Source organism: Diorhabda carinulata, chromosome 9, assembly GCF_026250575.1.
Source record: "Diorhabda carinulata isolate Delta chromosome 9, icDioCari1.1, whole genome shotgun sequence".
Classification (NCBI taxonomy): Eukaryota; Metazoa; Arthropoda; class Insecta; order Coleoptera; family Chrysomelidae; genus Diorhabda; species Diorhabda carinulata.
The window spans coordinates 3,065,179-3,077,237 of NC_079468.1; the positions used below are offsets into that span (position 1 = coordinate 3,065,179).

At 33.2% G+C, this 12,059-nt stretch overlaps 1 protein-coding gene across 4 annotated transcripts in view; it reads left to right on the top strand.

Moving 5' to 3' along the window:
- LOC130898110 (protein held out wings) overlaps positions 1-12,059 on the top strand; it is a 165,046-nt gene that overhangs the window by 106,977 nt on the left and 46,010 nt on the right. For all 4 annotated transcript variants that reach the window (XM_057807163.1, XM_057807164.1, XM_057807165.1 and 1 more), the window contains exons 2-3: positions 7,220-7,353; positions 10,677-10,793. In XM_057807163.1, the coding sequence (XP_057663146.1) occupies positions 7,220-7,353; positions 10,677-10,793 (251 nt within the window). The remainder of the gene's footprint in view (positions 1-7,219; positions 7,354-10,676; positions 10,794-12,059) is intronic.

Below are 12,059 nucleotides of genomic sequence, written 5' to 3' on the forward strand. Positions count from 1 at the left end.
GCCATGCGATTTTTAAATTTTTGCAATACATTTTACAAAATCCCTTACTTCTCAATTCGTCTTAACTCCGTGGTAATCATATATTTTAATTCCTGAATATTGTTAGGTTTTGTTTTATAAACGGTGCTTTTTAATTGACCCCACACGAAATAGTCTAAAGGATTCATGTCGGGTGATCGCGGGGGCCATTCGATAAAACCACGCCTTCCAATCCATCTTCTGGTGAACACATTTTTCAGGTATTGATTCACCACATACGCATAGTGAGGTGTTTGGAATATTGTTATTGACTGAACTTACCAATAATGAAGTTTTTTCTTAAACGCAATTGAAAATAATTACTTGGATTTGGAAATATCCGAGCCAACTCAGGTATAATAAATCTAAATACGCTTCAATGAAAAAAGGACCAATTATTTTGTACATACATACAGTTTTTCGGAATATTCGGTGTGGGATTCACGCGGCCAACGAGGATTGTTACGTGACCAGTATCTACAATCATGCCGATTTACGTTTCTATTAATACAACAAATGGCCTCATCGCAAAAATAACATGGATCGTTTTAATTATAACATTTTCCATCATTAGGTCTAGACAAATCGTCTACCAATATTACTTTGTATGAATAGAATTTATTATCACGGAAAATTTGCGCCCAAATGTGGATCGTCTTCTGATAAGACAAACGGTAATTATTTAGTTTGTTGTGGAGAAAATTACGCTGATTAATTTAATGTATATAGGGCGCGAAAATTATTCCTTTACATACGTTTTCGAGGCTAAAAATTTAGACAGGTTAGGTTAGGTTTGGTTAGAATAGGTTAGGTTAGGTTAGGTTTGGTTAGAATAGGTTAAGTTAGGTTAGGTTTGGTTAGAATAGGTTAGGTTAGGTTAGGTTTGGTTAGAATAGGTTAAGTTAGGTTAGGTTTGGTTAGAATAGGTTAGGTTAGGTTAGGTTTGGTTAGAATAGGTTAAGTTAGGTTAGGTTTGGTTAGAATAGGTTAGGTTAGGTTTGGTTAGAATTGGTTAGGTTTGGTTAGAATTGGTTAGGTTTGGTTAAAATTGGTTAGGTTTGGTTAAAATTGGTTAGGTTTGGTTAAAATTGGTTAGGTTTGGTTAAAATTGGTTAGGTTTGGTTAGAATAGGTTAGGTTAGGTTAGGTTTGGTTAGAATAGGTTAGGTTAGGTTAGGCTCATACTCAAAATATTGAGCGACGAGATATTCGTGATAATATACCTCGTTATGGAAGAACTAAATCTCATTATCGTCAGTATTTTGGGGAATTTCTATTTAAAAGACGTTATTCATATTAAAATGGAATTAAAGCATTTATTGAATAACTGTCACGAATGTATCCAATTGAAATTGATGATTATTTGTACGTGTAAATAAATGATTATTGTTAGAAATTGATTTGTGTCATTACATTAGTCGTAACTAATTATATTTAATGTTGGAGAGGATTGGGGGCGGGATGGAGGTTGTTAAAATATATTCTTACTTTTTAACAGACCCCCCTTCTCGCCCCTAATCCCCTCCAACATCAAGTATTTGCAAAATATGAACTAATCAAGATAGTGTACATTTTCCAGTGTTTAAACCATAAAAACTATGTGAAGGAATGTTTTCCGCGCCCAACATATATGCATCTTCTTTTTCAGCATAAAAAACTGTATGATATACTAGAATTTCAAGGAAATCGGGCGTATGCAACCTAAACTAAATAATTACCACACAAACATCTAAAGATTTGTTTTTAGTTGATGCAGTTTTTCTGCTTTGGATAAATCTTTTACGGCACAAGTTTCGTTAAACTTTTTTACTAATTTACTGACAGTAAATCTTGTTATGGGATTTCGGTTAGGATATAAATCATTAAAGATATCACACGTTGAAATAACAAAGTTCATTAATTTTCCTTAAAAATAAAAGATCTGACAACAATGTAAGTAATACCATAATACCTGTCGTATTATCAGGACCCTTGTAGACAAAAATTTTTGACAGTTTTCGAGATAATTGAGGCGTTCCATACATAAAACTCACTCTGAAGAAACTCCAGTCTACCAGATACAAAAAATAGAACAAATCTATTAAAATTTATGTGATTATTCAAATAAAGTTCGGTGGTAGTACCAGATAAAAAATTCTACGCTACTGAACGTCAATATATCGCTTAATGTGGATCCCACTTGAAAGCATTTTATACAAATACATTTACCGCGATTCTAATGATCACCCAGGCGAGACGGCAGCTAAATTTTCCTATTAGCCTCAATTATACGCTCTCGGCGATTAAACATGACAACAATCTCGGGAGTTGCATTTATTTAATGTTTGTTCATGACGCGAAAGTCACATTAGACGACGGCTTAGTCACATGCTCTGGTATCATTGATAACAACATTCAAAAAACTAAAATCGATTGATTAATAGCTGTTATCATTAAACTAATCGTTTTTTATTCCGTTTATTATTATTACTTCCCCATCTAACACTAAAGTTCTTAAGAAAGGAGATCTATACCAGAATTACTGAAGAATACGTTAAATAAATAATCAGATTATAGAAAAGGAATAAATTATACAAAGCAACAGCATAATGTATAGACAATGTTTATAAACCAGAATGAGAATCACCATTGCACCACCGATATAATAGGGTTGGAAGGAAGGAAGGAAATAATCACGTTTGCACCCCGAGAATTGTTAAGAAATGGAACATTCCTGGGGCCCCCTTTACACTTCAAAACAACGAGATCAATGGATTTTTGAACTCCTGTATCTCCAGAAGAAACTGACATGTTTTCACATTGTTAAAATTGGGGATGTTCGAGCCCCCGTTTTCGCGAAAAATATTAATGTTGCGAAAAAACTCATCAAGACTATTTTTGTAGATAATGAACTGATTTTCAGTTAAACCCCTTAACTGCCATATTTCTCCAGTTATAGACTGTTTTTTGGAACTTTGGGCTATTTTCCCGGTGCTTTCCAGATGTTTTTTCTGGTAAAAAATTTGAGGGTTGTAAGTACCCACCAATATCTGCCCTTGCCCTTGCGGGGTTGGTATATTTTCGACCTTTTTTTATTGTACTAAATAAAATTATACGAGTTATTAAAATATAAACACTTTAGTTTGTAATAAATTTTTGAAACTTAGATAAGTTATAGACTATAACTATTAGTTTTTAGATACTATAATACATATATAGTTACAAATAAATAGTAAAATCTGACTGGGTAGCTAGCTCTGTATGTCTGATGCAAGATTTGAGAACGCTGGACGCAGGACGCTGCTTGAAAACTACTCAGGACGTCCCAGGACACTACAAAAATAGGACGGAGGGCAACCCTACAATAAAACAACTTCACTTTCTTTTCATTTACGATCTATATAATCCTTTAAGTGTTTTTTCAAAAGCCTCGCATTTCGGATCAATACTAATATCAGATATTTTCAAATTTATATATTTATAACCTTGAAATTAATTGTTAAACGCATGTAGGCATTCAAATATGTATTTCCAAAGGTGGAAACTGATAATTAACATTTTTTTCTTCGTAATACTATCTTTTAATTCTTGAATATTGTTAGGTTTTGTTTTATAAACGATGTTTTTTAATTGACCCCACAGGAAATAGTCTAAAGGATTCATGTCGGGTGATCGCGGGGGCCATTCGTTAAAACCACGCCTTCCAATGCATCTTCTGGTGAACACATTTTTCAGGTATTGATTCACCACATACGCATAGTGAGGTGTTTGGAATATTGTTATTGACTGAACTTACCAATAATGAAGTTTTTTCTTAAACGCAATTGAAAATAATTACTTGGATTTGAAAATATCCGAGCCAACTCAGGTATAATAAATCTAAATACGCCTCAATGAAAAAAGGACCAATTATTTTATACATACATACAGTTTTTCGGAATATTGGGTATGGGATTCACGCATCCAACGAGGATTGTTACGTGACCAGTATCTACAATTATATCGATTTACGTTTCTATTAATACAAAAAGTGGCCTCATCGCAAAAATAACATGGATCTATATAATCCTTTAAGTGTTTTTTCAAAAGCCTCGCATTTGATTTTACGATAGACTAATAGAAAATGTTTTACGCCAACGCTAGATTTTCATGAAATTTCTGATTTGATTTCGGATCAATACTAATATCAAATATTTTCAAATTTATATATTTATAACCTTGAAATTAATTGTTAAACGCATGTAGGCATTCAAATATGTATTTCCAAAGGTGGAAACTGATAATTAACATTTTTTTCTTCGTTAAATACTAATTCATTTTAGAGGTATAATATGCAAATATTGCGATTGATGACATTACGTAAGTTTATAATATCGTCTCCATAACAACAATATTGCAGAAACTAGCGATATATTTGAATGATAGATTTATTATGCTGTTTTATATTTACAAATAGAAATTGATAACAAATTTTACCTTGAAAGTTTGTATTATAATTCTTATTTCAAAGACAAATACCCGACGTTACATCAGCATACGAGTTTTCGATTTGAGACATAGTCCAGTCAATAGTCTTGTTCCCATAGAATTTCGAGAAACTACAAAATTTTTTGTCAAATTTGGGTTTAGATAGAATTCAAAACCTTCTCCAAAATCTACCTTTGCCGACGAGTGCTTTTGTCCACTAAAATTAAAACAGTTATTGCGATTTAATGATGATCCAAGTCCTTGGAATTCAACTCTTAATCTTTGGATAAAATTTATATGATATTGAATCCATTGGAATTTCCTACGAAATGCTTAAAAACTTTGCAACCGGTCGTTGCCAAAAAGAAAAACGACTGAGTTATAACGAAGTTATTCCACATCTGTAATTTGTACAAAAAATCCCGTTAATGTTGTATAATTTGAAAAGAAATTGTTCGAAATAACATTCAAACGAGCCTAACCTAACCTAACTTAACCTCACCTAACCTAAAAACTTTTTTATTTACAATCTTGCAATTTATACAAGTCTTGACGCACCAACGTCGTCATTGGTACTCAACTACATGGTCGACATAGAGCTTCAATTCTTTGAGTGTTTACTCCTTCCTCAGACACAAAAACTATCGATTATGACACAATGAGAAAACCGTGATCTATCAAGCCAATCATCTGTGCGATGTTTGTACTTTTTTTAACATGTATTAGAATAAGAACTGAACAAACTTCTAATCTGAAATCTTTTTAGTCATCTTCGATCATCCACAACATTCAGTGGCCCTCAACAACTCGGCCTTTGTGGAAATTACGCCTCGTCTATCTGAACCAGGTCCTCCAATTACCACTCTGTTATCACTTCCCTACAGTAACGACCCTTGAAACAGGAATCTGATGCTTCACTAAGCTCAACTCTTCTTGAAGATGCTTGGGGATTACGGCGTCTAAATGTTCCCATCGATCCTCCATTTATGTTTATTACCAAACACAGACCATAAGAAGGCATTTTGTTGGTCACAAATGTCTCTAACTCATATTTTTCGACTAAGTATTAATTAAGAACGATTACCAATCAAAGCGGGATCTAGATTCGAACCCGGAATCACAGGTTACGCAGTCAAGCAACTTGGTTATGTATTTGCTAGGTGATATTGAAACTCTACCAGAAAATATTTGATAAAAATTCAATTTCTTGCTTTTCTATTCTCTTCTACATGAAATATTGATTCTCTTCTATAGAACGAGACGTTTACTATTGAGTTTCTGGCGGTTTTCAATCCAGTATTCATCCTGCTCTTAGAATGTGTTCCAGAAGGTTAGCAGTACCAAAAATCGGTTCTCCAAGAAGTAAAACTGATCTTTTAAACGATGTTTTCTTAGAGCAAATAATTTTAAACGAAAATTTCACAAGATAATGTGCACACGTCGCAATTGTAACTGTTTGATGATATAAATTTCATATTGATGATTTATTAATATCGAATACCGATAATTGCGTCATTTCTTCTTGTTAATAACAATGATTACATAATTATGCGATAAACTTTTCGAAAAATAAGTAAACAATTTACCTACAAGTTGTAATTTCTAAATATATATGAGTTACAGCTGTTGATACAGTCATCAATTCACTAAGTTGGAAAATTTGTTTCACTTAATTATCTTATTACCGACAAAAATTGTAATTTTATAGTAATTACCGAGAAATAAATAGCTTCCCAATTCGAATTCTGGTAAATCTTGAGTGAACTGAATGGAATAAAAAAAGGTAAAATTAAAGATGAAATTTTTACTTCTGAAATTTCGGTTTCAAAATAACAATTTTTCATATCAGATTTTTAACAGTTTAGTTGTGAATCGATGTGGTTATAATATTTATATCATATTATAACTTTTGCTAGTTCGAAAATGAATATTTGTACAGTAAAAGCCCGAATCATTGTCTCCAAAAAAACAAAGAATAAGGGATGGAGCTCTGATGGAAATCAATCAGCCTTCGACGTAAGATCAAGACACCCAAAGAAAAAACAATTTTCAACTAACTGCATTATGGCATTGGCCAAAATACAAATCATGAACTGTTGACGACTGTATAAAAGTGATTTTCAACATTGAAACACCTTTATTTGTACGGGGATATCAATTAATTGTTGTTGGACGGGTGAATGTGACACGTGTGTGACACACCCCACTGCACAGATATTTTTTCTCAACGAATAGCACTGATGTTTAATTCTCATGGAAGGCACGATGAATTCTGTGAAACACATTCAAATATTCCGGCATAAGATTGTTCCATTTATGGAAATTCTTGAAGCTATTGGCCTTTTACCACAATTTGAAATTGGTCCAGACTTAAGGGCGCGCTAATTTACCACAACTACATCCAATTGAAAACTTGTGGCGTATTCTCAAAAGATGTTTAGATATCGTGGATTGTACTACAAAAAATGATAACAAGCACGATAAAAGTGGGTTTTCACGATGATTTAGTGCCCTAAACTAAAGGAATCAATGTCAAGATGTTTCATTGAGACTTTTGCCAAAGGGGGACATACTTCATCCTAATGTCGATTTCCAATTTTCACTTTTTCTGTTAAAAAATGTTTAATATCGAAGTATTTTATGATTTTAACCCAACCTTCAGTAAGCTCTTTGATACGTTGGTAAAACCACTGACTTCATTTTCAACATGTTTCGTAACAATGTAACATTATTTAATTAATATTGTTTTGTTTCAGAAATAGCGAAAGTGAGAGCTAGTTTATTTCAAATAAATGGTGTTAAAAAGGAACCGTTAGTGCTACCAGATCCAGATGGGCCAGTAATGACACTCACAGAAAAAGTATACGTACCAGTTAAAGAACATCCAGATGTGAGTACATACCAACATACATTTTCCCTTTTATATTTACTTTATTCACATTCACACTCTCGATGTATCCCAATTTTACAATACAATTAGAAAAATATGGAAACAGGTGTTCTATGGTTGCCGCAAGAGAATATTTTTGTGTTAAAATAACATATGTCTTATTCCTACGCCTCATCTGCGCCCCTTACGAAACTCTCAATATTCCTACGCCTCATCTGCGCCCCTTACGAAACTCTCAATATTCCTACGCCTCATATGCGCCCCTGACGAAACTCTCAATATTCCTACGCCTCATATGCGTCCCTGACGAAACTCTCAATATTCCTACGCCTCATCTGCGCCCCTTACGAAACTTTCAATATTCCTACGCCTCATCCGCGCCCCTTACGAAACTCTCAATATTCCTACGCCTCATATGCGCCCATTACGAAACTCTCAATATTCCTACGCCTTATATGCGTCCCTGACGAAACTCTCAATATTCCTACGCCTCATCTGCGCCCCTTACGAAACTCTCAATATTCCTACGCCTTATATGCGTCCCTGACGAAACTCTCAATATTCCTACGCCTTATATGCGTCCCTGACGAAACTCTCAATATTCCTACGCCTTATATGCGTCCCTGACGAAACTCTCAATATTCCTACGCCTCATCTGCGCCCCTTACGAAATTCTCAATATTCCTACGCCTTATATGCGTCCCTTACGAAATTCTCAATATTCCTACGCCTTATATGCGTCCCTGACGAAACTCTCAATATTCCTACGCCTCATCTGCGCCCCTTACGAAACTTTCAATATTCCTACGCCTCATCCGCGCCCCTTACGAAACTCTCAATATTCCTACGCCTCATATGCGCCCATTACGAAACTCTCAATATTCCTACGCCTTATATGCGTCCCTGACGAAACTCTCAATATTCCTACGCCTCATCTGCGTCCCTGACGAAACTCTCAATATTCCTACGCCTTATATGCGTCCCTGACGAAACTCTCAATATTCCTACGCCTTATATGCGTCCCTGACGAAACTCTCAATATTCCTACTCCTCATCTGCGCCCCTTACGAAACTTTCAATATTCCTACGCCTCATCTGCGCCCTTTACGAAACTCTCAATATTCCTACTCCTCATCTGCGCCCCTTACGAAACTTTCAATATTCCTACGCCTCATCCGCGCCCCTTACGAAACTTTCAATATTCCTACGCCTCATCCGCGCCCCTTACGAAACTCTCAATATTCCTACGCCTCATATGCGTCCCTGACGAAACTCTCAATATTCCTACGCCTCATCTGCGCCCCTGACGAAACTCTCAATATTCCTACGCCTCATCTGCGCCCTTTACGAAACTCTCAATATTCCTACGCCTCATCCGCGCCCCTTACGAAACTCTCAATATTCCTACGCCTCATATGCGTCCCTGACGAAACTCTCAATATTCCTACGCCTCATCTGCGCCCCTGACGAAACTCTCAATATTCCTACGCCTCATATGCGCCCCTGACGAAACTCTCAATATTCCTGCGCCTCATCCACACAAACCATAAATTCTTATTTAAAGCGCACTGATATTTTAGCTATTTGAATATAAAAGTGAGTAAAATGAGCATTAAATTATCCTTTTCCCCTTCTAAAAAAATTAAGACAACGACGACGTGAGCAAACGCTAGTCTGCTCAGTAGGACTTTTCTACTTTCCCCCTGTATATTCAATTAGTCTATAAATTATGATAATTAATTTTATTAAAAAGAGGGTTTTCCATTTTTAAAATATATCATTACAATCACTACGATGTTCAAAACCCTATATTTTAGCAAACTGATTTAATAAACACGTTTTTCATTTTCGAAATTCATTGTTGTAGTCACTACACTTTTGAGGACCACTCTGTAAGTTGTTTTTAACGTAAATATATGCACCTATGACAACCATTCAATACCTGATAAAATCATATTTCAATATATTATTTGTGAGATATTAAGATATTTACAAACTAATCCTGTATAATAATTTATTTTATTTTTCTGAAGTGTAACGTACAATCCTTGAATAACAACGCGATTTTTGTAATAAATAAGTTAAATATTAATGTGAAACAAATCTATAAAAATTCTCTAGTTGTAACATCACTCTTAATAAATGTTTATATACTTTTTTTTCTGGAGGTGACCTAGTATTACGGAATTACTAGTAAACGTTTTGAAAATGCACTCGGGCTATGTTGTATAATTACTGTAATTGACAACATCTGCGTATAATTGTTGTAAATTTCTTAGTATTCGTTTGCCAATACTTTCATTTGTACTTCGAATGAATAATATTAAAATTTTATACGAAGATATCATCAATATTCTAACAGTTATTTATACTTAAATATATAATCTTCCGGGTATTATTTTTCATTATAGTCTAGTCACCAGTAATTTGAGAAATATTCAAATTCAAACATTTTGATCCAATCAATTCCACAACTAATAAGATCTGACAACAACGCGGTTATTTAGAATGCATTGACAGCTTGGGCGAGTTCTTAAAACGACGGCTTATATCACAGCGTTCACAAACGCGCCACGGGAATCGTTGAGTGCACACTATGTTCATCGCACGTGATCGGGGAAACCATTATATAAACATTAATATTTATAGAAGTTAATGCACCGGTATTTTGTTGTTTAAGGTTTACTCACCGTTTTTTATTATTTATTATTATAAACTATAGAATTTCAATACCATCAAATTTTGACAATGTCCATAGTACACTTTCCAATTCACTCATAGAACTACATGGAATCAACCAGAGCGTTTTTTATGTATAAAAATTAAATATGTAGTAGATTTATGTTATTGGAAAAATTTATATCTATATAGTTTTTTTCGAATACTAAATTGAAAATATATATTCAAAATATCATTTATAATATAAAATAAATATTATCGGCTTATCTTCTGTCTGTCATGCCAACGCAATGTTGCCATATATCTTTTATGAATTTTAGTAAAATCTTGTCCGTGTATTTATTAGACTAACCTCCAAAATTATAATCAAATATATAAATAAATAGTTTTTGTTTTTCATTAAATTTTCAATCCAATAATTTACCTTCAGATTATGTATTAAATGTTAATATTTAATGGTTTATTTACTTGATTCTAAAATACGAGATGGTATCAAAAAATACATTAAAACATTAAATAACGTCGTTAATAATTTTCTTCAGATAAACAGCCCTTAATGTTTAATAATACAGTCCGCCCCCACACGACTATTCTGTGCTGGTATTTTTATTAAGAATATTATAAATAACTTATGTTTTTTTCAGTTCAACTTTGTAGGGAGGATTTTAGGGCCAAGGGGCATGACGGCCAAGCAACTAGAACAAGAAACTGGCTGCAAAATAATGGTCCGAGGGAAGGGCTCGATGAGGGACAAAAAAAAGGTGTGTACCGAATATCAAAACAATTCTATTGTTATATTTAATTGATATCCCCTATATTAAATTAAAACGTATCATTTTAAAGGTTAAGAAATAATAATTCATAAAATTCCATAGATAAAATAGAATATACGAGAGAAATACGGAAAATAAATCAAATTATCTGTTAGATACTTCAAATTTATTCTTAAATTAATTGCAAATAAAATAATAAGTAGAGAAAAGTTTTTATAATATGTATATATAAGAAACAATAAAAAAAATATACTCATTCAAATAATAAAGTTCTTTATATTTCATTATAAGCGAAAAATCTGACAACAATGTGTAAAACCACATTAATAACCGTTATTAACTAAAATTTAAAAAGACGTGAAAGCTCCTATTATAAACAATTAGAAAATAATATTTTATATTTAATTTTAATCGTTCTCAGTAATTTAACTAATAAAAAAATCGTCTTTTGATTTTGGCGAAAATCGAAATTGAATTTGGCTTCCACAGCGGTTAACAACAATCTATAAGAGTGTTTGATGCTGTTTAGTTTTTTATGTGTTTTTAGTGATTTCTTCATTTAAACGTGTTTGTGCGGTTAGAACGAAAAGTTGCGTTTAATAATCCATCTAAAAATGACGAAATAACCCTTTTTACCTTTCTGGATTATGTTATGTTATGTGTCTGTAGGTGTCAGGTCTAACTTCTCAGCCTCATGAGATAATAATTAATCTGAAAGATTGGAAAGTCATGAATATCTACACCTTTTGGATATGTGATTATTTTTTATAGAAAGACACTTCAAACTCGTGTATTTTTTACTATTCAGACTAAAATTTCAATTAGAAAACAACGAAATTAATTCGTATTCTATCTTTATTGTTCACCTCTATTGAAATTTTAAATAAAACTGACAGATGTCGCTAATTTCGAAATGTTCGCGACTAGTAACGAGATTTATATAAATATACGTGTGGTGTACATCACGATTTGAGTATAATCTGATATTGTAAGTCTTTTGTTTGAGATGTCACGTTTTTTATGCTTAATGCACTGGTAGGTCAGGGACCGAAAGCTATACAATATACTTTTCTTCAAATTAATGATGAATAACAACAATACAATTGAATAATAACAATTTTCACGTTTGACGATATTAAATAACAATTAGTAACAGTTTACAATAGAATGAGGTTGAATGCATTGTCTTGACGATGGGTTATGTTCATTCATAAGAAAGAAGAGTCTGTGATCATAAAAGGATTTTCACTCTAT